The sequence below is a fragment of the Pimephales promelas genome, chromosome 12 (genome assembly GCF_988280905.1).
Source record: "Pimephales promelas chromosome 12, fPimPro1.hap1.1, whole genome shotgun sequence".
NCBI lineage: Eukaryota > Metazoa > Chordata > Actinopteri > Cypriniformes > Leuciscidae > Pimephales > Pimephales promelas.
The window spans coordinates 29686148-29711759 of NC_142780.1; the positions used below are offsets into that span (position 1 = coordinate 29686148).

The 25612-nt window shown below is 38.3% G+C and overlaps 3 protein-coding genes across 6 annotated transcripts in view; all 3 read right to left on the reverse strand.

The window, feature by feature from the left end:
• Positions 1-92: 92 nt before the first annotated feature.
• On the reverse strand, positions 93-3828 carry zp3d.2 (zona pellucida glycoprotein 3d tandem duplicate 2). The gene is made up of 8 exons (XM_039650738.2): positions 3234-3828; positions 2569-2684; positions 2334-2437; positions 2082-2256; positions 1039-1150; positions 792-880; positions 644-717; positions 93-457 (listed from the first exon to the last, which is right to left on the reverse strand). The coding sequence occupies exons 1-8, from the start codon at positions 3759-3761 to the stop codon at positions 207-209; spliced, it is 1449 nt and encodes a 482-aa protein (XP_039506672.2). The 5' UTR covers positions 3762-3828; the 3' UTR covers positions 93-206.
• Positions 3829-5429: 1601 nt separating this feature from the next.
• On the reverse strand, positions 5430-12515 carry zp3d.1 (zona pellucida glycoprotein 3d tandem duplicate 1). Of its 2 annotated transcripts, none has more exons than XM_039650713.2 (9): positions 11860-12515; positions 8889-9001; positions 8693-8796; positions 8440-8614; positions 8236-8347; positions 7091-7176; positions 6943-7013; positions 5682-6861; positions 5430-5615 (listed from the first exon to the last, which is right to left on the reverse strand). In XM_039650713.2, the coding sequence occupies exons 1-8, from the start codon at positions 12418-12420 to the stop codon at positions 5741-5743; spliced, it is 2343 nt and encodes a 780-aa protein (XP_039506647.2). In that variant the 5' UTR covers positions 12421-12515; the 3' UTR covers positions 5430-5615; positions 5682-5740. The 2 variants fall into 2 exon arrangements, with proteins under 2 accessions (XP_039506647.2, XP_088974038.1); XM_089117912.1 differs by having other exon boundaries at positions 5430-5635.
• Positions 12516-13550: 1035 nt separating this feature from the next.
• The window catches only part of dyrk1b (dual specificity tyrosine phosphorylation regulated kinase 1B), a 43062-nt gene continuing 31000 nt past the window's right edge, over positions 13551-25612 (reverse strand). For 2 of the 3 annotated variants that reach the window (XM_039650710.2, XM_039650708.2), the window contains exons 2-11: positions 25190-25335; positions 24400-24519; positions 24127-24315; positions 23331-23478; positions 22746-23032; positions 22220-22366; positions 21223-21384; positions 17711-18014; positions 16852-16955; positions 13551-16773 (exon numbers count right to left, since the gene is read on the reverse strand). In XM_039650710.2, the coding sequence (XP_039506644.1) occupies positions 16021-16773; positions 16852-16955; positions 17711-18014; positions 21223-21384; positions 22220-22366; positions 22746-23032; positions 23331-23478; positions 24127-24315; positions 24400-24519; positions 25190-25252 (2277 nt within the window). In that variant the 5' untranslated portion in view covers positions 25253-25335 and the 3' untranslated portion in view covers positions 13551-16020. The remainder of the gene's footprint in view (positions 16774-16851; positions 16956-17710; positions 18015-21222; positions 21385-22219; positions 22367-22745; positions 23033-23330; positions 23479-24126; positions 24316-24399; positions 24520-25189; positions 25336-25612) is intronic. The other variant, XM_039650709.2, reaches the window with a different exon arrangement.

Consider the following 25612-nt stretch of genomic DNA (forward strand, 5'->3'; position numbering starts at 1 on the left):
TTTTGTAATATCACAAAATTCGCATAAATAAGTGAATAGAAATAGCTATTGATAAATTACCTAAAAATCAAACTATAAAAAGCTAAAAAAAGGGCAGGGAGGGGAAACATACAAATTTTTAAAAGTGTGTCATGTTTTTATTAACACTTCAAGTGCAATTAAGCTGTGAGAACTAAATCAAAATGTCTTTATTAAGTCTTCTTTGTTTAGACCAATCCAAATACCTCCTCAAAGGTTCTGCGTGTCTCCTCAAATTTGTCGTCTTCCTCCACTTCTTCCACCACAGCCGAGACTGGCACAAAATGACGAGGTCTATTCTCAGCTGCCGGTGTGGTTATTATTTGAACAAAGCCTGTTCCCACCTCCTCTGGCAGGAATGGAGTTGTTTGCTCTTCCTCAACTATGTTCAAATCAGACTCCATGATCCAGGGTTCACTGGTGATGACCTTACTGGACACTAGATGGAATAATGAAAAAGGGATTAGCGTAAAATCTTATTCCTTCCATGATGAGGCAAGACTTTTACAGGCATTATTGCATCTACCCTCAATTAAAAGATCTATATACCAAACAAAACATTTAATGAAAACTGACTTTTAAACTATTAAAATGGTTCAAAGTAGGATAACATGAGGTTTCTCACCAGGCAAGTCAGAAGACAGACACGTGGAGTCACAGCAGAGGCACACAGCATTTGAACCGTATAATTCTTCCCATCTGAAGAAGAAATTATCTGAATTAGTACCAATTCAGTTTTGAATTATTACAATGCAAACCAAAACTCAATATACCCTTTTGTTGACTGGTTATAAGTGCAGGACTTTCCACTTGCCGTTGGATCTAAACTTCCGACAGATATTTCACAATGCATGTAAAGATGCTGAGAATAAAAAGAACAGGCAACCTCAATAAGCAGACTCAAATGTTATTCTGATAAAATAAAATGAGCCTGGCCCTCTTACTCATAAAAGCATGCAACGTTTTTTCTAAAATTGTTTGACAGCAACATTATTTTTGTATAATTTTTTATTATTTTACCTTTCCCAACATTCCTTGGAAAAGAAAAGCATCCAATGAGAACCGCACAACATTCCTTTGTCCACTTTGAATGAATCTGGACCACCTGCTGCTCATGCTATCAATCATGCACCTGAAATATAAAGTTTTGTCTTCAGTTTCGCCCTAACCCGGTAAAGTTTGACATATGTAATAATGGCTCCCCAAAATGGAAAGGTTTTAAAACCTTGAAAGAAATCTAAAAAAAAAGGTTTGCATGTGTGTTGTTTGCAGAGTATAATTTGAGATACATCAGGCTTTTACAGCTCATATAGTACATTATAGAAGAATGTGGAGCTAATACTCAAAGAGGAAAAATATAACAATCCTCAATTTAATCCAGGGGCGCAAAAATCCCCAATTTGATTCAGTTGCTGTGATTTACATGGTCAAAACTTAAAATGACTTGTATAAAATGCTTATACATATCAATTGTCACTCTACAGATCATAATTATATGTCTGTCAGATGACATTTAAATGCTTATGATCAAACCTCTGTAGTTTTAATTGTGGGGTGATAAAACACAACGCAATGCTCTATTTGAGAAATGTACAAATCAACGTTCCTCAAAAGCCTGTGTTTGATTCATTGATTTTTCTACCTAATTTGATAATATTCAAGTCAAATTTATTTGTATATTTTTCAAAATATAAAATGTATTCTTACATTAACTTTATAAAAATTATTTCACAGAAAAAAGGCACGTACCACAACCTGAGAGGGGATGTTTTAGAATTATACTAAATGATGTTTTGCCTGCTAAGAAAGTATAAATTATCAATCAGATGACAAAAGGCATGTAGCAGATTGTGTACAGCAGGCTTTTCAGCAAAGGATGATATTGATCATTTAGAAAAACACGCCGACTTTTTGGGACTTTAGCTTATTCACCATACCCCCAGAGTCAGTCCATACATATCCTTTTCATTTCCGTGTAAATAAGCTAAAGTAGCAAAAAGTTGACGTGTTCCTTTGAAATTCGATGCAGTAGGCTTTATAGGGTTAAATTAACAAAGTGTTACCCATGGTTTTCAATGACTGTAAATCGTGGCATAGACAAACGAGAATTGCTGGTAGTCACATAACAGGAATCCACAAACAGCCTCTTGTCCTCAGCAAGAGGGGGTCCGTCTGCCTGAAAGTACATAGGGTGACCAAGGGTGTACTCTTCTGTGGGGGATAATCTTCTCCACAGCTCTAAAAGACAGACACGTGATGATTCATTGACAGAAACAGAATGGAGTTCTACTTTACATTAGTCAAACCTTATTTACCATCACGGGGAGATAGTACAACGCTGTCCACTGTTCTCAGGGGCTTGAAGTAGTTCTGAAACCTGACTTGTGGTATGTAACCAATTTTGTATGAGTAATGATATCTGGGGGAAAAAGATTATGGGTGTTTGTTTGTTTAAAAAAAAAAATCAGTGATTGATTAACAGATCAACAAAAAGTTTAAGTGGAACATATAATCAACACAAATCTGGTACAACTTAAGACATCGATTTACCTGTTAAAGTGACACTCAACAGGGAGCGAGAAAGGCATGGCACGGCGGATCGGCCACGGTTCCACCTCTGGAGAGTAGCGCAGTATATTGGAATATGTTACTCTTTTGTTTATTAACTGCATTCAAAAAGACAAAGATAATTCAAAGTTTATCAAGTGAACATGGAGACTTTGAGTTACATTTTTTCCCAAGTGCCTTAAAGGGATACTCCACACAAAAAATTAAAAATTCTGGCATCATTTTCTCACCTTCAAGTTGTTCCAAACCTGTATGAGTTTTATTTCGTCTGCCGTTGAACACAAAAGAAGATATTTTAAAGAATGTCGTTCACCAAACAGTTGATGGGCCCCATTGACTTCCATAGTATTTTTTTCTCTCCATACTGGACGTCAATAAGGCCCTGGGCCTGTTTGGTTAACAATATTCTTCAAAATATCTTCTTATGTGTTGATTTTTGGGTAAACTAATCCTTTAATTTCTTCCATACCATTTCAACATGTAGCATAGTAGTTTCCACAATGTTTGCAAACGCCCATTGTGAAGTTATCAAATTAAAAAAGTAACAGACAAAAATACAATAAGCAACATATGTAGCCCCTTAAGTAAGGAAGAAAAAATGCAAACAAAAAAGAAACGACAAAGAAAAACAAACCAGCTACGCACACCTGTCTTTTACTGCCACACTGATCCATGTCGTAAATAAACACATGATAGTGCTTTGTAGTCTTGCTGACGTCACATGTTCCCAGTTTTAGCTCAGACCCCAAGCTATCGTGTCCTAAAATCTGTTTGTTGACTTGAACCATCATTTTCTTCTTTAGGCAAACGACGTTTACTTGTTGTGATCGACCGCGTCGACGGGAGCTCTCGCGTACAGTGACGCGCGGGACGAGGACTTCTTTCGTCGCTTCGGGCAGTTGTTCAAGGCCCGACCCACGCTTTGGAGTGAACTGCACTTTGTCCAAAAGAGGGATTCTAGAATGCTGGAAAATAGGAAGTTGCAAATACGGCGAGCCAAGACTCTTGACAGCAGATCCTTCAAAATCTTCTCCAAATCTTATGTCCAGTTCCGACCCTGAGGTCGAATCGATGGCGTGTTTGAGCGCAGCTCGTAAGGCGTAAACATATTTGGAGAAAAATACCACTAAAGTAAATAATACTGTTAAATAAAGCTTCATATCTCTAAACCTCATCAAAGTAATACTCACAATCACTCAAACAACCTTGACATATTTCACATAACCGAGATGGGTGAGTTAATTAGCAACGCACCTGTCGTCTTCAAGCACTGTCATTTCCACGAACCGTTTTTTTTTTTTTTTGGAGCAGTTCTCAAAACAGATTCAGCGTTTCTTTTACGTCATCAAATGATAGCTGGTTATTATTGTTTTACCTATCTCTGATAATAATAGATTTCATTGTAAATTTACATACTTGCTGTGCGTAACTTATTATTGTAACAGAAGTATTTTTCCCATCGGGACTTGCCGTAGATTTGCATGTGTCATGCGCACTGGGTACTATTAAGGGTGTTTGTTTACTGTTTAGAAGTTAGTGATCGAGTTTGACTTATTTTTGAGTGTTAGGCGAACCCTGTATGGACGCTCGGTCACATTATTTACAGACCGTCTATAATGTTCCTAAAATTTTCCTGGTGATGTCTAAACTTCTCTTGCCTGTATTTTAGAAACAATTTCGGTCGAAAATCTCTAATGCGAACAGCAACATGCAAAGGGAGGCAGGTCACACAAATATAGGCTACAACAGAGTTATATTGAAAAATGACATCTCCCTCTTTTTTCACACAGGATGGCTTTAATGTTATCCAAATTCAGTCTCCTAATGCCTAATCTCCTTTATTTCATAATCCAGAAAGCATTTTGGTCTAATGTGACTAACTAACAATTAGACATCGCCTACAGCACGGTCATTAAATCAGACAGTAAGCCTACATTAGAGATTTCTCTGTTCTTTATTCTTAGTCTATTGGTCACAACATTTATTCAGACCATGTCTAATCTCTTGTTATTTTCTAGAGAGTTTATGGCCATGTTTAGGTGGAGGATCTGACACTTACAGCCATCCTCAAGCTACAACTGACATCGCCAGGAATAATATAAATTGAATCATATAAAACAGCTGATTTTTACTTTATGATACCTTTGCATATTCCTCCTAAGAAGTCTTTACTTTATTTCCAAACGTCAAGTAGAGTTGCTTATGATTTAGGTTATATTATTTAAATTAGATATATACTTTGCATTTTGCATAAAGCAAATTAAATCCATTTTAGGACCATTAAAAAAAAAAATCTCAGTCACACTTTACAATATAGTTTTCATTTGTAAACAGTAAACTACAGTTTAATATGAACTAAAAACGAAAAATACTTCTACAGCATTTATTAATCTTAGTTCATCTCAACATTTACTAATACCTCTTTATAATATCAAAAGCAGTATCTGTTAAACATTAGTCAATGCACTGTGAACTAACATGAACATTTTAATTAACAAACAATTGCTGCAAAAATGTATTGCTCACTGTAAGTTTGTGTTAGTTAATGCATTAATAAATGTTAACAATGATACCTTATTGTAAAGTGTAACCAAAATATCATTATTGTATACGTTTAATATTTTCATTGTTAATTTTAAAATCAGTACAAACAAAGCTTTATGTAAAATAAAGAAAATCTTAATGGTCATAAAAATCTGCTAAAATTTTCTTTAAATATTTTTCTTTTGATATTGGGATAAATTATGACCTGTGAGATTTTCCTGTTAAGAATAAATTGTTCATTTAATGAGAGGCATCAAAAAGGTCACAGGACATACGGAATCAGTAAAGAAGAACTAATGCTCAATCAAAAACGTTTTAATATTCCCATGACATTACAGTGGATGTCAGGACTGTACATTGAAGCATTCCTATTATGCAAATTCGTGAATTCACTTAAATCCATGACCAAAACACTGACTTTAAGAAAGTATGCAGAGATCTTTTGCCCCACAAATGCAACTCCAAAAAAAGGTCCATCGAGGATCCTAAAACAGAAAAAACAAAGCTAGAAAAATATCAACAACTCTCATGAAGTCCAGCTAAATTCATACCTTTTAGACCCTGGAACGATCTCAAACGTCAGTCCCCCATTTCTCGCTCACTGGGTGGGTTAATGTTCCTCTCTATTCCACTCCATTGGTTCTTGTTTGGCATTTAAAAATACCTCTTCACCAATCGCCATGTATGAGGGTCCTGTGGTTCGTACCGGCATGCTCTTCTCAAAAACTTCAGGCTTTATTTTATATTTGGACAGTTCTTCTCTGGTAATGTCAATCAGTTGATTTAATCCACTCTTGCTGGACCCTTTGTCATCATTAACATCTTCCAAAAGCTCAGTGCTCCTGAGACTCCCAGCATCCTCCTCGAGCGCTACAACACCATCCATCGGTTCCCCGACAGACATCACTTTTCCAGAACGATCGCCCTCCTCATCCTTTATAGCAGTTGTTTCCTCTGTCTGAACAATTACATCCTCGTCAAGGTTTTTCAAGGGAATATTTTTATTTTCTTTGATTTGTTTCTCAGTATCAGTTTCAGTCTCAACAGTGTAACCGTCTTTCTCGTTACTGATTCCTTCTGCGCTCTTGAGACTCCCAGCCTCCTCCTCGAGCTCTACAACACCATCCATCGGTTCCCCAAAAGATATCACTTTTCCAGAACGATCGCCCTCATCCTTTAACTCTATAGCAGTTGTTTCCTCTTTCCCAACAATTACTTCTACATCCTCATCTAAGTCTTTCATGGGCATCTTTTTATTTTCTTCTTTTGCTTCAATTTGTTTTTCAGTATCAGTCTCCACAGTGTAACCATCTTCCTCTTCATCGATTCCTTCTGCGCTCTTGAGTCTCCCAGCATCCTCCTCGAGCTCTACAACACCATCCATCTGTTCTCCAAAAGACATCACTTTTCCAGAACGATCCCCCTCATCCTTCAACTCTATAGCAGTTGTTTCCTCTTTCCCAACAATTACTTCTACATCCTCATCCAAGTCTTTCACAGGCATCTTTTTATTCTCTTTTGCTTTCATTTGTTTTTCAGTATCAGACACAGCCCCCACAGTGTAATGATCATCTTCCTCTTCACCGATTCCATTTGCGCTCTTGAACTTCACCTCCTCTATGTCCTTCTGAACACCGGACAATCCTTTTCCTTTGATTAAATATTGTTCGTTCTTGTCCATTACCCAGGGTAGACTAGTTACCAGAGATTGTGTTGAACGGGGCAAAGAAGCTGTTGCAAAAGCAAGAACAAAACATTAATGTATAGGGTTTTCATTTCAAGTTTTGATAGTCGCTGATGCATTCTACTTACAAGTTGCTTCAATTTCACAAACTGAATCACAACATGCACAAACGGACGCATCAGTGTAGAGTTCGTCCCACCTGTTGGTACAAGATTAGAATCTTGCTTCTCTGCATTTACACAGTATTTTGCACATATGTGAAATACAATTATTCACCCTCTCTCTGCATGGTTATAAGTGCAGGATTTTGCTGAAGCGCTTGTGGCATCGTGAACCGATATTGTGCAATGCAGGTAAAAGTGCTGTAAAAATGAGGAAAAAATGCAATCAACACATACATTTACACAATATACATGTATGTAATCAACACAAACATTCATTTCATGCATGACAGACAGATCGACATATCCATACCTACATATCAGACAGGGGCAAGTTGTCACATGTTTTATGTTGCCATTTCTATACAAAAATTCTCTCAGACAATTTATGGGTTTGGTCATTTTGTTCATTAACTTAAATTTTTTCTGTGTCAATGCATGTTAAATCAGTCAATTCCCACAATCAATATTCTACAAGTTATCTGCAGCTAAGACTTCAAGGTGTGGAACTAAGAATAAACCCAATATCAAAACCCCACCCTACAAATAACAAATAGTCTCTAGTTTTATTATATATATATATATATAGTATGAGTTATATGAGTTCACCCCTGACATTTCAGCAAATATTTTAGTATATCTTCTAAAGCGACTATATATGTATATGACTATATATGTATGTATGTATACATGTATATATATATATATATATATACACACACACACGCTTGTATATATCCAAGAAATATTTTCACGTATAAACTGTATATATAAATTTTATATATAAATAATATATTTTTCTTAAATATACATGCATGTGTGTGTGTGTATTTATATATATATATATATATATATATATACACACACACACACACACACACATACACAAAATAATTATACACAGTGCACCCACATACTTTTATTTTGTAAAACTTATTACTTTTATTAAACTTTTATTTTGGAAGCGATTAATCGTTATTAATCATTTGACAGCCCTAAAATATATATATATATATTAGGTCTGTCATACAATTTATATATATATAGGGCTGTCAAACGATTAATCGCTTCCATATATATATATATATATATATAAATACACACACATGCATGTATATTTAAGAATTTTTTTTTATTTATATATAAAATATTTATACAGTTTATACATGAAAATATTTCTTAAATATATACAAGCATGTGATATATATATATATATATATATATATATATATATAACCTATTTAAGAATGAAAACATTACCGTGCCAGTAACTTGGGGGAGTAAAAAGGCATCAACCGAAAACCTTATAATATTTGACTGTCTTTGGAAAAAGCGGGAGAGACTTCCTTGTCTTCTGCTGTCCTCCATACACCTGAAATTGAGGTTTGGTGTTTAATTTTATTCTTTCTCCACACTAAAAGTGTCCTTATGTTAAAAAAAAGCAGAGTGTACCAAAGAGCTTACCCATAATTACAAATAACATTGTGTTGTGGAATAGACTTTGGATCTCTGGATGCTGTCGCATAGCAGGAGTCAACAAAAATCATCTCGTCTTTGGACACATGAGCAGCGCTGACTTCAAAATACATGGGCTCCCCAAGCATAAAACTCACATTTTCTTCAAGTCTTTCCCAGCGTTCTGGAGTTCACACAGTTTAATAGACTGATGAGTACCAACAAAAACATGAAATTAAATATAAGGAGAGGAAAAGCTTACCATTACACACAGAAATACTAAACTTGGCTCTACGCTCAAAAATCTTGTGAAACTTGTGCTCCCTCAGCACAGGCTGGAAGCCTATTTTGTAGGAATAATGAAATCTAGAATTTGGAGGAAACAAAAGATGAGGTGAACAAAACAAAAGGTGAATTTCATTTCCAACTCCGGAAACCTCTTCAGATTCAAGGTTTACCTGTTGTATAGGCACTGGATGTTTAGCGTGAGGGGCACCGCTCGGATGACTGTCCCTTGAGGCTCTGGTGTATAGCGCAACGTGTTAGAATACATGATCTGGCCGTTCATCATCTGAGGAGGATCAAACGTTGTAATATGGTGTAAAAATCAAGATTGATTATTATTTAAGGACTATTGCAGTATTTATTATTATCAATGCACATATTTACTTTTTATTTTTAATTCATGTGCCCTCATAATCTTTAATCAAAATAACTGTAATCTTAAACACCTGTTTATATAAAATGTACATATTCTACTACATGCCTTCTGTTGTGCAAGTGAAAGTTTACCTTTGTTTCTTTTTTTTTTTTTAAAGAAATTACATTAAAGCCCATCAGAATTTCATTTAACTTTTGGGATATACAAACATCAACAACTGCACCAAATTACATAATTTTGCTCATTTTGGGCCTCGGAATAAATTCTTTAGATTCTTAATAAAGGTTTCATATTCTCCTTTATCATAATACGAACCTAATGTATCAAATAAGATAGGCCTACTCGACAACAACAACAACAAAAAACTTTTAGGATTATTATGAGAATTTGACATTACCACATCTTAATGCATTCCGGTTTTCTAAATAATGGAAAAGTGACCAATCACAAATATTTTAAACATTTGACCAGCTATAATTTTCAGGTTTACACAGAATTTTAATGTGTTGAAAAAGATAGCTTTTTTAACTAAATTTTTTGCACACATTTATGAATACACTGTAAAAAAATTTTTCAAGATTTATTATTTAAATGTTCAAGTCTCATGTCAAATCAACTTAAATAATTTATTTAGTTCAGATAACTTATTATTTTGAGTTTCTGATGATTAAATCAATCTCCTTCATTTTATTAACTCACTTTTTCCAGTTCAATCGACTTAAAATTAAGGCAACCAGGTTACTTAATTTAAGTTAAACCATCAATTTTTTTAAACCGTACAAATATAGGCAGGGCCGTATTAAGAGCTCACTGGGCCCCGGGGCTATGAGTTACTGCAGGGCCCCCCCACCACTTTAGGTCGCCAACTACATGAGCTAAATGTTATATTATTATAGCCTACGAGTCATTTTATCCATGATATACTTCACAGTTAAGTTATGTTACTTTTAACATGATTTTTTTATCATATCAAAATGTATTGACTAAAATTTCATAATTATTGTGACCAATTTCAATATCACCAAAAAATAATAGTAGCTTAAGAAAATAATCTCAAGCTTACTGATGACAAGAGTCACAAATTAAAATAGAAAAAGGCACAATAAATCGACCTATGAAAAACTTAAAGCACTGAATAATATTATATAAAGTAATCAAATATACAATACATGGTTTTCACTATAAATTCAACATTCATTCTTGTTAATTTTGCAAAAGTAATTCAGTCAAATGCAGTAAATTACTTTCTTTCTGATGTTTGATTAACATTATTGACACACATGGCGACAGCAGCTTTATTAGCAGCGTCTGTCACTTTGAGACCTCAGAGTCGGATTCAAGTGCGCTGTGCAAAACCGTCTCAAGTTCACCACAGTCTATGGTTCACCTTGGTCTCAAAACCAGCATTTACAAAATAAATTCTCCCGCTGCTCACTGTGCCTGAGCAGTTTGAAATATTTTGTATCCAAACCACAACGTTTAAAAACGCGTTTAAATGATAAACTTACATCATGATGGCGCAGCAAAATTTAAATATTTCTACCGGATATATTATCGCCAGTCCTTTAGGCGAATATAGAGTTTAATCAAACACAAAAAGCAAAATTATACATCCATCAAGTTAATATTCAAACTTACCGAAAGTTTGTGGGGTCGATGATGACGCTGTGTTTTAAGAATAGACTCGAATGAAGAGAAGAGTAAAGGCGATTTATTGGTTGATATATAACCTATTCTAATAAGGCGCAGGCAGCCATCATCTATAGGCCTACGTGCAGCAGCAGGTCGGTCGTTCACAAGTTAAATATAGAATAAATATATTTGTCATATCAAATTAAAACCTGACGTTTCAATTTACCATGCCCTGCTCAGAGCCGTTGGCCCTGCATGCCTAGGGGGTTTGATTGACAGGTGGCCTGGCCAATCATAACGCCGAATACGCAACTTTGTCCGACAACAAAGCTGTCAGTCGGTGGACATGAACTTGAAAACGGTAATGTTTAAATTACTTAAATGACAATATTTGAAAGTTGAGACTTTGTTTCATATCAACAGTAAGCTGCTCTGAACTCTCTCTCGTAATCACTCGGTGTAACGTTAGTCTTTGCCCCGCGAAGTATTTTTCACTGCGTGAGTGCATGAGAACATGATGTGCGTGACTCGCGAGAGCCGCCTGGCTCGTGGCCCGTCCGTCACATAGTACCTAAAAAAGGCGGGTCTTTGCGAACGTCTCTATTAATGATAATGATTCCATGATAATACATGGAATATAAGGCAAAGTGCAACTAAATAACAGGGATAATTTGTGGGGGACGTTGCGTGGTAAGGCTTTGGTAATCAGATGGCTTGCAGTATCTGCTCCACAGCCAATCACGGGCCCCCTCCTTGCTTGGGCCCCGGGGCTTAAGCCCCGCCTAGCCCTATGGTTAATGCGGCCGTGAATATAGGCATATTAGCTGCCTGCCTACACTAAATATATGATCAAAAACATTGTTAAAGCAATGTTTTTTTAACATTGTTTTAACTCCACTTGGAATAACTCAGAATAAGTTGAACAATTTTTAACTTTTTTACAAGTTATACAAGATTTAGAATATTTTTTTTTTGTCAGTTTGATGTAATTTAAGTTGAAATTACTTAAATATTTAAGTAGATTGTAGCTACTTAATTTAAGGCAGCAACATTTTATTTTTTACAGTTTATATAGAAACCTCTGACAAAATCGGACCAAGACTGGGTTTATTGTGTATAATAACTTGGCTACTTACCGTAAAAGAGCTATCGCAGTCATTGAGGTCGTAATGGAAATATAAGAAGTTCTTGTCGGAGCGTGAGACAGGACATGTTCCCAGGTGAAACAAAGACGGTGAACTTCTGAAGCCCAGTAGATTCTCATTCATGCGCACCGAGATCGTACTGTAACCACACCAAACCTCTACGCCACGAGCATTACGCACGGGAGACACTTGGGCAAACTGAGGGTTCACTTGAGGAATTAGAAGACTAGTCAAAATCTTTGGTAATTGTCGTCTCCCGGAGACAGGCCTGAACAAATCCATGTCAACGAGAGGAACTGGAACATGTTGGAACATTGGGAAAACGTGATATGGTCGCATGGCCGGGGGGTTCTTCATAAACTCACTGTTTTCTGGCCACGGCCTGACAGCGCCTGACATGGGTTGCATGGCAAGGACTTTCTGTTCCGTGGATACGACGTTGCTATATGGGTGACCCCCGGTCCCATGATTGTATGCTCTGACAATGCACATTATGCCAAGAAAATACAAAGAACAACAAAAACACAAACTTATGCGCTCCATGACAGCCATTAACCTTTAAATGTGACATAAAGGAAGTAAATAAAACGCCGCTAACACCGCTAGGCGCGCCCTGTAGCCACCTGTTGATTGATGACGTGACGGCTAATTAACCGTTTCAATGAAAAAAAAGAGACGTCATCACGTAATTCACGCAAGTCCCATTGAAGCCTTTATTTAAGCACATATTGCGTTTAATATTAAGGTTTGTATATACAAAAAAATGTTTTAATTACGTGTAGCTACCCATGATTTAGCATTAGCCTATAGCCTAATAATTTTGTATAACACTACGGAAATCAATTTAACGTCAAAGTTTTTGGCTGAGAATTATTTTCTATTCAATTATATTCAAGCTTAAAGCCAATTTATTTATGTGGTTTGGTAAAACAATTGTTTTACTTGTTACATCCTTGCTAATCGGTTTTTAAATGAACTTGTAGCCTACTTAAGATCCTAAACTACTGCAAATAGGGGTGTGGAAACGATTGTTTTTGTAGAAAGACGAATTCAATGCTAAGTAGCACTTTTTGCCCTCAAGTACAAGCTAGTTTTCCTTACACCATGAATCTTTCTGTGTGACTTGTCTTTTAGGAAATGTCTTAATGAGCACTTAATATAGTCGAATTCATTCAAGCGCTTCATAAAAGTAAAAGACCAGCAATATATAGCTACCTTTTAGGTACGTACAACTTCCAGTTCCTTCCGATTTGTAGTAGGCCTAAATACATTAAAAATAAAATCAACCAGCTTGAGGCTTAAGATATTATCCCTAAACCAAACCAGAAGGAACTTCTTAACGTGTGTCTTCTCAATTAAATTTAATTGTCCCCCCTTTTAGATGCTTCTCCACTTCAACAGATGTTTTGGTTTATGTGAGGGTTTTATTGAGAGGTGACAGAGCAACACTTTGTTCTGGATACTGTCCCCCTATTAACCCCTTCATAGATAATATATATGATGCTATACTCTTCAATAATGACAGAGCACACACAAAAATCCGTAGTTGTGTCATAAGCAGCTCAGAAACATCTGCATTTTTCAAAGTTTATCAGTGCTCAGACACGTTTCTGACAGTGCATGGTGAGTGTGACATTTATATGGTGAGCAACGTCTGCTAAACATAACAAGATTAGAGGACCTACAGAGGCAACTCTCTCTTTAATAAAGAAACCAAAACTGATGATATCATAATACTTCAGACATTATGTTCTCATGAAGGATGATGTTGAAAAAAATGACAAAGTAAAGAAGCCAGTGAGGCCAATTACAAGTTTTAACTGGTTATTAAGAACATAAAGGACAGCAGTCATCATCACTGATCTGAGCAGAATAAGGTAGTTTTGCAGGTCCTGATGCCTCAAAAGGTTGCAGGTTCGAATCCCAGTCACTGGAATTAACCTCGAAAATGACATTTCACCCTAACATTGCTTTGACGTTAACTGGATGATGCATGGATGCTATGTACACAGATTACAATGGATGAAGATGTCATCAGTTAATTAAATATATGGTATTGGTCAGTCATACTGAATGAGGCTCGCATCCAATATGAAGTTCTCACATGATGTTTGAATTGTCATGGATTTCTACACAGTTGCATGAGGCTTGAATTTTTAGCTATACATATAATAAACCTTGATCAAACTCCTCTATAATCCTCTTCTGTTCAATTCCGTCCAGTGGCTGACCAATAAATCGAGGCACTTGTTTAATACCATGTTTCCGTTACATAATATAAATGTCAAGCTTTAACCTGTACCAAGAAAGAAAGCAAACCAAAAAAAAAAAACCAGCAGAAAACAGATTTTTCTTTTTTTTTTCTTTTTTCCTTGTTAAATAGTAATAAATACATGAGATGCAGTGTTTTATTTTTCATTTTTCTGAAGCAGGAGGGTTAAAAAGTTCTCATTTTTATTTATTTATTCATTTATTTATTTATCTGTCTGTTTTCTTTAGCAGCAATCCGAACATGAGAGTGGAGATAGCAGCCGAGAGAGAAGTAGTTCACTTTTTTGACTTGATGGCAAACAGCACTCACAGAGTGTTGTGAAGGAGGAAGGGGAGGAGGGGGAGAAGAAAGACAACAGAAAGCAAAATGAGAGGCAGGAAATGAAGTCAGAGTGGGAGGGGCTGCAGTCAGGAGGGCGTGACAGTGTCCCTTCAAACTGAAGTATTCCGCCCTCCTGCTAAATCTCGCCCCGGACTCTTCCTTCCAACAGAAACATGGGGTAAGCAAGAAAATAAAAAGAGAGAAAGAGAGCGAGCGAGAGAGAGAGAGAGCTACAGCAAGATTTGGCTTAGCATATCCAGAGTTAATACAAATGTGTTAACGCTTTCAGTTTTCTGTCCAAAACAAAGAGGGTTAGAAAAAAAGAGAGAAAGAGACAGAAACCAATGTAAGAAAGGGGTGAGAGAGAGAGAGTCTAGTGAGATGGTGAAGGCAGACTATTTTTTTGAAACGAACAACAGGGAAGCATTTTGGTTTTCCTTCTGGCAAAATGTTTTGATGTTTTTCAAGACTTTCCTGTATCACTTCCTCCTTTATGTGAAGTCGAGTTACGTTCCCCCTCTCCTCGTGAAAGCGGCTCATGATTCAGCCTCCTCCTCTAGTTGTTAGTTGGTGTTTCTCACTATGTGGCGACTAAAAACAGTTTCTGTCATTTGCTTTATTTCATTCGTAGGATTTGTTTCATAGTTTGAGATATATAAGCCAGTGTGTCAAGCGAGATAAAGACTGGAAACATTAAAAAAAAGTAACAAAAATGTGAGTGTATGTCTTCTGTGTGTGTGTGTTTGTGTGTGGGTTATGCTCAACTAGAAAAAAAGCAACCAAAAACAACAAAATGAAGCCAAGAAAAAAAAAAAAAACTCAAACCCAGTTTGTTGGTTTTCTAAGCATAAGAATCATCTGTCTGAGCCCAAATAAAACAACTGTATAAATAAAACATTGAATAAATAAACCCCAAAAATACCCACCTCTCAATTTAGATCTCTTTCTAACCCCATCTCCCGCTCCCTATGTAGTGATTCTTAATAAATTAAAAATGTACAATTACGGCAAAACCTCAGAAAAAAAACAAACAAACAAACCAAAAAATAAAAAAGCATAAGGTACTCTCTCTCCCGCTGCTGTCGTCTCGACAAAAACATTCAATTTTTTTCAACACAAAACTCTCCTTTCCTCACCCCCCTCCCCCGCAAAAAAAACGGCAAATAAAAATCTCTCGCTGCAAACCTGTCCTGAAATCACATAAAATCAAATAACAAACGTTCTGAAACCTTCTGTTGCGACTACTTCGCTCGATGCTCTCCTCCTTCGATTAAAAAAAAACTAACAAACAGAAAAATAACGATAAAAACAGTTTCAAATCCCTCCCTTGACCTTCTCCCCATGCAAAACCAAAACAACGAAACGAAAAAACAAAATCAACTGTCTGATATTTCACAAGTTTTTCTCTGCGATTCTGTTAAGTGTGGCCGCGCGAGTGTGTGTTGTACGCTTACTACGTGTAATGTGTCGCGTGTGTGTGTGTACGTGTGGCGCTTTTTGTCACTGTTATGTTGTCGTTTAAAATTTTCGTATGGCTTTTGGAATTTGTTCAAGATTTATCAAGAGTTGGCTGCACTCTGACCGCTCCCACTCCCACTGCCGCACACTGCCATCATGGCGGACTCCTCGGAGTCCGGCCGCCCCCCAGCTCCCCCGACTCCTCTGGGCGGAGGCCCCCCGGTGAGCATCCCCCCCACTCCGACGCTTCCCTGCGGCGGGTTGTTATTGTTGTTGCTGCCGGCGTAGCACGGAGGGATGTATCCCAAACCGGAGGCAGCGACCATGCTGTCCTGGGAGGCTGGGGCCTGGGGCAACTGTTGCTGGGAAGCGGAAGGGGGCTGCTGGGGGGCCATGACTGTCCTAGTCCGAAAGGCAGAGAGGCCCAGGTGGAGGTTGGAGGAGCCGTACTGACTGGAGTCCAAGCTCGACGGGGGCGGCTGCATGATGGAAGACTGACCCAAGTGGTGGTGGTGGGTGAGGCTGAGCTCGATGCTGTCCTGCATCTGCGGGGAGGAGACGGGCATCAGCGCCGGGCCCTGCTGGCCCTGCGAGGCCTGGCCCTGCGGCTGGTTCTGCTGCTGCTGCTGTTGCCGGAGCTGTCTGCCGTTGCTGTGGTGGCTGCCGTAGATGGGGTGGGGATGGTGCGGCTCCATCATGCCCCCTATGTTGCCCAGGAAGTGGCGCGAGTGCTGCGTGGCCGCAGGCTTGTGCAACATCAGCTGCGGGTAGGAGGAGTCGCTGCCGCTGTTGGACAGCTGACCCATGCTGCTGTCTCCTCCTGGCCAGATGCGCAACTGCTGCTGAGACGGAGCCTGGCGGGAAAAAAGAGCGACCAGAGATCAAGACGAGTCGTTTTGGCGTCTTAAAGAGGAGCTAGAACGATGACTTACTTGTGGGCTCTGCATCTCGTAGTCTGTGTGAGTGACTGCGCTATTGTAGTACCGGTTACTGTACCGGTAATTTCGGTTGTCGTTGGAAGAACCGCTAGATCCACCTGGGTTGGGAGCGACAACAAAGAGCTCATGAAAAAATAGTCCTTTCCTAGTCTTACTGTCCCCAAGTAACACCGTGTCCTAATTACACGTGACGCGCTTAAATTCCAGCGACAGCAAGTGCGTCTGTCCACACTAGACGCGACGCGACTGTGAGACGCCACACGTCAATCAAAAATCACAGCCATTCAGAACAGCGTGTGGGCGGAGTCTCTCTGTGAAAGCGCACTGCTGGCCCGCACTCGCATTGGAAATAGGGTAAGGACATAATCAAATCAAGAAATAACATCAAAACATTAACAAAATATACATTGACTAATTTTGTTATGAAATACAGTTGTATGTTTGCATAGAATTCATTTTAAACGCTAAATTATACGCTTTCAAAATCTGAGGTAAATTATCCGTAATCGCTTGTGGCACAGTGACTTAATGCCTTTGAACTTCGACAATCAGTTCCTCGTCGTCCATGTTTGATGATTAAATATTCATGACACGCAGAACTTCCATCCAATGAGATCTCTGTGTGGGCGGATCCGTCAGCCGTGACGTCGCAGAAATAGGAACCGCTTCTAAATTAGAAACTTCGCGTGTCGCCGTGGCGTCTGGTTAGGACAAAAACTCTGATTAACATGGAAAAGATACCTTTCATCGCGTGTCGCGGCGTTGCGTCGCGTGTAGTTAGGACACAGTGTAACAGGTTTAAAGGGCGGTCACACTACACTTTCCATTCCATCGAATTGTGGGAGACACTCACCGGAGCTAGAGACGGAGCTAGTGGTGGAGGTGGAGTGGCTGTGGTCCATGGCAGGGCTGGTGGAGGTGGAGCTGCTGGTGTTGGTGCCTTCATCCGTCGTCTTCTTAAAGAAGTTGTGCTGCAGCGCGTAAAAGGGCGTGATGCGCGTCTTGGGATCGTAGTCCAGCATGCGCAGGATCAGGTCCTTGAACTTCAGGTAGTCGCAGGGCGCGTGGCCCTGCTCTCCAGCTCGCCTCCCCCCTGGACCTCCCGTCTCCACCCCCAGGATCTCGTGCAGTCGTCGCGTGGCAGGTGGTTTATATTCCTGGAGGGACGAGTCGACACAGAGGAAGGGAAGAGAACGAGGCACAAACAAGTAGCATTTAGTGAAGTGCAGATAACAGTTGAAATGTCATCATTTAAAAGCAAAGATTGACGAAGTATCAGTCTAAGAACATATTATCATTATTACCAAGCTGTGTAATTAATAAATAGATGCACTAAAAAATGCTGGGTTGTTAAACATGGACAAACCCAAATGTTGGGTTAAAAATTTATTAAAATAAATTAGTTGAAAGTGAAAGTTGAAGCTAGGTTAAAATTTGAAATTACATTTCATATTTTGTCCATATTTTACCCAAATTTGGGTTAAAACAACCCAGCATTGTTTGGAGTGTACATCTACTAATGTTAGAAGAATAAACTTGTTATATATTATTAATCAAACACTATAAAGTCAACATGAAATGGCCTTTTGTAATCCATTTCTGAGTGAAACAATAGTTATTGGATTTTTTTTTCTATCAGGACTGATGAAACATGAAAAGTAGCTTTCATACTTTTCAAGAAAATTCCATATCAAAATAGAGCCTGATGTGAATGCAAGTTTATTTAAAGTAACATTAAACCAGAATTAAACTACTGTGTTAGCTACAGGCAAGAATTTAGTTTTAGGCTGCAGTACCTACAACATTGCGGAAACATTTTTATTCTTTGGAATATGTATTGGAAATTAAATTTGGATTTCATGTTGACTTTAATAGGAAACTTATCAAAGAAATAATTAATCAATGCAGGTGAAAGGGACTGGAAATGAGATATGTTTGTGGTTTTGTGGGAAGAATGACATTCGCATAGGAGCTCTTATCGCGCTTTTCCACAACACAGTACCAGCTCGACTCAGCTCGGCTCGCCTTTGTTTGGTTTTCCACTGTGTAAAAGTTGTACCTGTACCTGCTTTCGGTTACTTTTTTATGTATCCCCTCCAGCGAGGTTCTAAGCGAGCTGAGGCGATACTAAAATGTGACGTGAAAACAATGCTGATTGGTCAGAGAGAATCGTCACCATTCACTGCGTCATCATCGCACGCGCCATATGGAGTATCCAGAATATCCCCGCCATTTTGAAATAGTTATGGCAACTCGCCGTGGTCAAACGAGGACGTATAGACCTTCCTTTGTTTGGTTGCCGAAGAGAGGATCCAGCGAGAGTTTGATAGGGCAGCGAGAAACGAAAGGCATCGCTATGACGACCGGGTACTATTTGTGGCGGTACTGTCTGCAATGGAAAACGGAGCGAAAAGCGAGCCGAGGCGGGTCGAGCTGGTACTGGTAATGGAAAAGCGCCATAAGTGTCATACAGGGTTCAACAATGAGACTTATTGAAAGAATTTCAGTTGAAGAACTACACAAAACCATAAATCATCATATGCCATCATTTTCTCACAAAATTTAAATGTGTTTATACCTGTCATGAAAATACTATTATAATGTAATAATGTATATGTAACCATAATTATGTAACCATAATAATGTATTTTTGTAGTAAACTTACTTTCCTGAAATATTACAATATCTGCGAGACAAATATGTTGCTTAAAAAACTCATACTGTTGAGCCCTGTCATATACACAGTTTGAGAACCTTTGACACTGAACCTATTCTGTGCTTTAATACACTGCATCCTGGTCCCTAAACACTACAATGAAGACTTAAAATGCACCAACATCTACATTGTAGAAGAGTACAAAGCAAAGCTTTCAAATGTTTTTTCTCTATTGTACACACAGAAGTAGAAAATGCATGCTGGGGCATTTGAGGTGAGTCTCTAGATGAGTGGGCAGTAGGTGCCAGACATTAATCCTGTAAAACAAAGTGTATTAGGACCTCATCCAGACTTTTACCCTCCACCTGATATCAGCTTTGCGTCTTAATCTGCGGCCACATACGCACGCACGCACACACTTTCGAGATTCTTAACCTGATGCTACTTTCACTTATCTTTACTGGAAACAGGGTCATTCTAGCTACTGGCTGCACTCGCTTAACCTGTGACCCGAGCGTGTCGTTGACTAGACTGAGAGCTGCTGAGAAATAGGGCTCTCCCAATGTAATTATACAAATTGTTTCGTACAGTATGCATCTATAATGTAAATCTTTAAACTGATATTTTAGTAAGACTTTACAGTAAGGTTCCATTTGTTAAAATGGGTTAATGCACAAAGAATTAACATTAATGATAACGAGCAGCATTAGTCTTAACTAGCATTAACAAAAACTAATGAATGTTTGGCCTTTTAGATGTTATTAACTGATGCATTGAATTAAAAAAGGACAAATGGAATCTTATTGTAAAGCCTTACTATTTTATTTGCACTACTGTTCAAATGTTTGGGGTCGGTGTGATTTTTATTTTCATGCTCACAAATGCTGCATTTATTTGATAAAATACCACAATAATGCAAAATGTTATTAAAATTTAAAATAACTGTTTTCTACTTTAATATAATATAAAATGTAATTTATTCATGTGATGGCAAAGCTGAATTTCTAGCATCATTACTCCATGTTGATTTGGTGCTTACTTTCTTACTATTATCAATGTAGAAAACAATTGTGCTGCTTAATATTTTTGTGATAACAGTAATATTGTCAGGATGAATAGAATGTTAAAAAAAACCAATGTACAAGTCTTTACTATCACTTTAGTGTAGTAGTATTGAAGTATTCAAATCTTTCCAAAAGAAAATTGTACCGACCCCAAATGTTTAAATGGTAGTTTGGCCAAAAGTATCTGGACACCCCAACCTCATATGTACTTAAAGAGCATTTAACTTATAAAGTTGTCACTATATATGCTGTTGCATTTAATATTTAAAAAGGGGTGGCTGTATATTTTTGGCCTGTGTATCGTATTGTAAGTCCTAACGGGTGATTTAGAGACAGAATGAGGATGGTTGTGAAACTGATGAGGAGAACAGATGCTGTAGGTTGGGGTTTAGATTGACCTTGTGTCTCTGTAAGCACAGGCGGGTCAGTGGAGAGAGGAGGAGGTTCACTAGCACACATTAGCTTTGCTTAAATTTCATCCCCAACCTTTTTTTTTTCCACCCTCCTCCAGTTTAGCCCTACTTTTTTCTCTTCCCCTCTCCCTGAGGATAAGGTGAGCGTCGGTGTGGAGCAGGTGATGGTGAGGAAGGAAGGGTGGTCTTTGGGAGGAGGGCGACGGATAAGTAGAAGCAGAGTTTTACTCACAGAGGCCGAAGGATAAAGTACCTTCTTAATGTCCTTGTTTTTCTTGACGGTCCACAGGCCGTCGGACAGCTTGTCGAAGTACTTGCGTGCTTTAGGGGCCTGATCCAGCATATGGTTGGGCGGGACCCCCAGCACCTCCACTATTTTATTCATCTGGTCCACCTGAGGAAGATACAACACAGTGTCAGGGCAAAATCAAACTGACATATATTAAATGTCATATATATGACAGTTTAATATCTTCTGAAATGCATTTATTACTTGAGGAGTTGATCTTGTGTTCAGACCAGTATTATTAGTACTATTTATATCATAGGATTTATTACTATTTTAAATTATTTTTTATTTTTAGTATTCATTTTTCGTGTGTTTTTGTGATTTTTATTAGTTTAAAAAACAATCTATCTAGCTTTTATTTTTGTATCAGTTTTAGTCTGGGTAATTTTTGTATTTCAACAAACTTATTTCACTTTGTTGACGAGTCAACATTTCTAATTTCCTAATTTTAGTTTTTAATCTGTTATATTTTGTTTCAGTATCATCTCAACTACAGAAAATGTTTAAGGGTTATAACAACATTGGTTCCGAAATGTACTTTATTTCATTGGTTTACATACATATCGACAGACAAATGTCTTCGGGTGTCACATCACATTTTAAGCAGCTGAAAAACTGTTTTTTTTTTTTTTTTTCATAAATGATGGACTCATTAGTGTAAGTCAGGGATGGGACAAGTGACATCTCGTATTTTGAATATTTACAGTAGCAACTGTAATCTGCTCTGTCTTAATGTCTTTAAAATAATTATAATATTTTAATAATGCATAATGTTGACAAGCCTGGGAATAAAAAAAAAAATCTGTCTTATATCCTGTTTGTAAGCCTGTTTAAGTTTACTGAAGTGTAGTTCTTACAAGTGAAGTCTTAGGCTGAGCGTCAAAGAAAGACGTCACAAACGCTTTGCAGAGTCATTGTGTGACTAATCCCCGAGCCGTACCTCATTGGAGCCGCTGAAGAGCGGTTCGCCCGTGTGCATCTCCACCAGGATACAGCCTAGGGACCACATGTCTATAGCCAGGTCATACGGCATGCCCAGCAACACCTCAGGAGAGCGGTAAAACCGACTCTGAATGTACTGGTAAATCTAAGGGAGGAGGAAAACAGAAATGAATGGCATGCACAAACACAAGGTGCACAAGTAACTATTCCATTTTCACTTTTCTCCACTAGTGGGCAGCAGAAGCTGAAAGATAAGAAGGGTGCAGCACAGCCACTAGGAATCTTAAGCAGTAAAATCCATTTCAGCTGTGGAAAAGTCCTCTAGAATGCGCTCTGAATGCTAAGAACACTGCACGTATTTCTCTCTTCCAGATGCATTTATCATTTAAAAGTTCCGCACAGCACGTCTCCACTATTCATTGTGTTTATTTAAAGGCAAGTTCACTGTAGTTGCTACTGTGTGTGACCTTATCAGCCTGTTGTTAACAAACAGTGACGCAAATAGGCCTGAGACGCTGTCTCACCCTCTGTCCTAGCTGGCAGGAACTGCCAAAGTCCACAATCTTGATGGCACTGCGCTTGGGGTTGCAAAGGAGGATGTTCTCAGGCTTGAGGTCGCAGTGGATGATGCTGAGCTCGGGCGTGGCCAGGAAGAGCAGCGCCGTGCACAGCTGCTGAGCAAACTTGCGTGTCAGGTTGAGCGAGACGCCGCGGAAGTTGGTGTTACGCAGGAGGTCGTACAGGTTGTAGGAGAGAAGCTCAAACACCAGGCACAGGTGGTTACGGAACATGAAGTGCCTCTTTAAGTGAACTGAGGAAACAAATATGAGAACGAAAAGATGTATTAAGAGAGGCCGCTTTGAGGTTTATCACAAAAAGAGTTTAAATAAGTATGTTTAAAAGAACATTTAGCAAGTGAACTAGATATCCATGAGATCCAGATTGTCCATTATATTTCATGAACTACTTTTAGTCTTGAGCACTTATTGCTTTTGGGTGGGAGGAAATTCTCTTGCCATTAGGTCAAAGGTTTTTCTATGGAAGACTAAATGTAGAGTGACAGCTGCTTGTCGTATTCTTGTAACAGTGTCTGTTTTTTTTTTTTTTACCTATGTAGTACTTCATCTCAGTGTCGTGTTTGTTCATGAGCTCAAGAAGCCGCAGCTCGATCTGGGCCTGGTTCAGGAAGGCTTTCTTGTTCTTGATGATCTTGATGGCCACCCACTCCTGCTCATGGTGGTCATAGGCTTTCACCACCTACACAAAAAGGAGAAAATTAGCGCACACTTGGTTTTAGCTTTACAACAGAAAAATTAAGTAGCAACATAAGATATTTCATATATACGATTTCAAATTTTAAAAAAGCACCCAAAGTTTCTGTACACAGACTTTCAAGTTCTTCATAAATACTTTATACATGAATAAATACATAAATACAAATCCTTATTTTGTCATTTATTCTTGTCTGTAGTGTGATTTGCTTATAATAGGAATTAATTGAGAAAACAAAGCACTCCTCTATTCTCATTATTTTCAAAACGTTTCAATTCAAATCTAATGTAACAAAACATTGCCATTTTTTGTTTTAGGACAGAAAAGTGTACATATACCAGATTTGGAACTGGGAGAATATAAAAAACTATGGTTATGTACAAAATGTCATCAGTTTTACACCAAAATAAAATAATAGGATAGGATAATGATAGATCGGACTTTATGCGGACTGTGTTCAGTTTCCTTTTGGATCAAATTGAGTTATTTTGGAGACAAAAAAGGCATCACTTGATGGTTTGTGGTTTGTAGTTTGTCACAAACCCTGTTGAACACGAGCGCTGTTTCAGTTTGATTTTATGCCTGTATTCTTTTATCCTCGACATCTCTTCACATCTTCAGGGTTGTGCTTACCTGTCCGAAAGAGCCCTTGCCAATAAGTGAGTCGATCTCGTAGCGGTCCAGCCACTTCTCCCCGTTCTTCACAATATAGTCATAGTTGTCATCATCGTAGCCGTCGTTGTACACCTTGCGCTCTTTTTTGGTGCTGGAGTCCTCGGGCGGAACCTGCTGGGCTCGCCGTTTCTTCTTCGTGTAATACACCTGGAAAACGAGCAAAACGTTTAATATTTGCACCTCTATTGCTAATCATAAGTGTCAATATGAAAAAGCCTGAGGTGAATTCACCTCATTGATGTGCTTGTATGTCTTGATGAGATCGACTGAGAGTTTACGTAGCGGGGCGCTGGCAGGATCTCGAAAACTCGGTGGAATCCTCCTCTGCAGGATGGTCATATCTGACAGCACCTGAAAAAAAAAAGTGACACCAAGACAACATTAAGAAAAAAAGAGGGGAAACAGAGAAAGCGCCATAACAATAAAAGGATATACACACAAAACCTAACATCTTTAGAACGGTCATTTAAGTACTTGAAAAGTTCATTGAAAATATTACTAATAATAAATACGGCTGTTAATTTAATGCATTCATTTAGTGTGATAAATAATAAATAAATATTGCACAAAAAAAAAATGAAGCACATTATTAATCACCCTCCAGACCCATAGAGGGAACCTACATGCAATAGTGATGCAACAGCTGATGACGTCAATATGCATGTATACAAAAGACCAATCATGAAATATAACAACATGGATGAACAAACCACTAGTCTACCACAGACAGACACGACTCACTCAACCTCAACCACATAATCTAGATGTGAACTGTAGGCCAGTGACAGGAAATAAAACAATATAACAACTTCTAAAGTCACTTTTTTGTAATGTCTACAGCTATGATTTACAAGTCAAACACAATAATGTCTTCATTTGAGGGCTTATCTTAGCAATACAGTGACATTTTTAAACAAAATATGATGAGGGACAAGTCACAAACACATCTTTGTGAATGATGCTTTACATACGGGTCATAAATATGATATCATTTAATTTCAAGGGAGCACGTTTCTGGTACCTGCTGCTGGTCGGCCATGGAGTGGATGTTACTGAAGGAGGGGTGGCTGTGCTGGCTCGACATGGTTGGCTCAGCGGGGGAGAAGCCCAAGGCGGCAGGCTGGCAGAGGGTAGAGGAGGGGGGCTTGCATCCTGAGCTGCTTCCACCTTTATAGAGAAATAGGGGGGAAAAAAAGGAGAGAGCTTTCAGAAGACACATTGCTAAAGTGCATCGCACAAGCCAAGCAAATACTGACATGGGTGTGGGGAGAAACACTGCACTGCAGGGGGAAGTAGAAATATGAACACAGACTCACACACACCATATTGGAAGTCAAAGTGAAGGCATTTTCAGAGATCTTTGAAATCTCCAACAATCGGAATGATCGGTTATCCTCTCAAGAAGCTCCAGTTCATTTTGGCTGGGAAATTACAGCACCGTTCC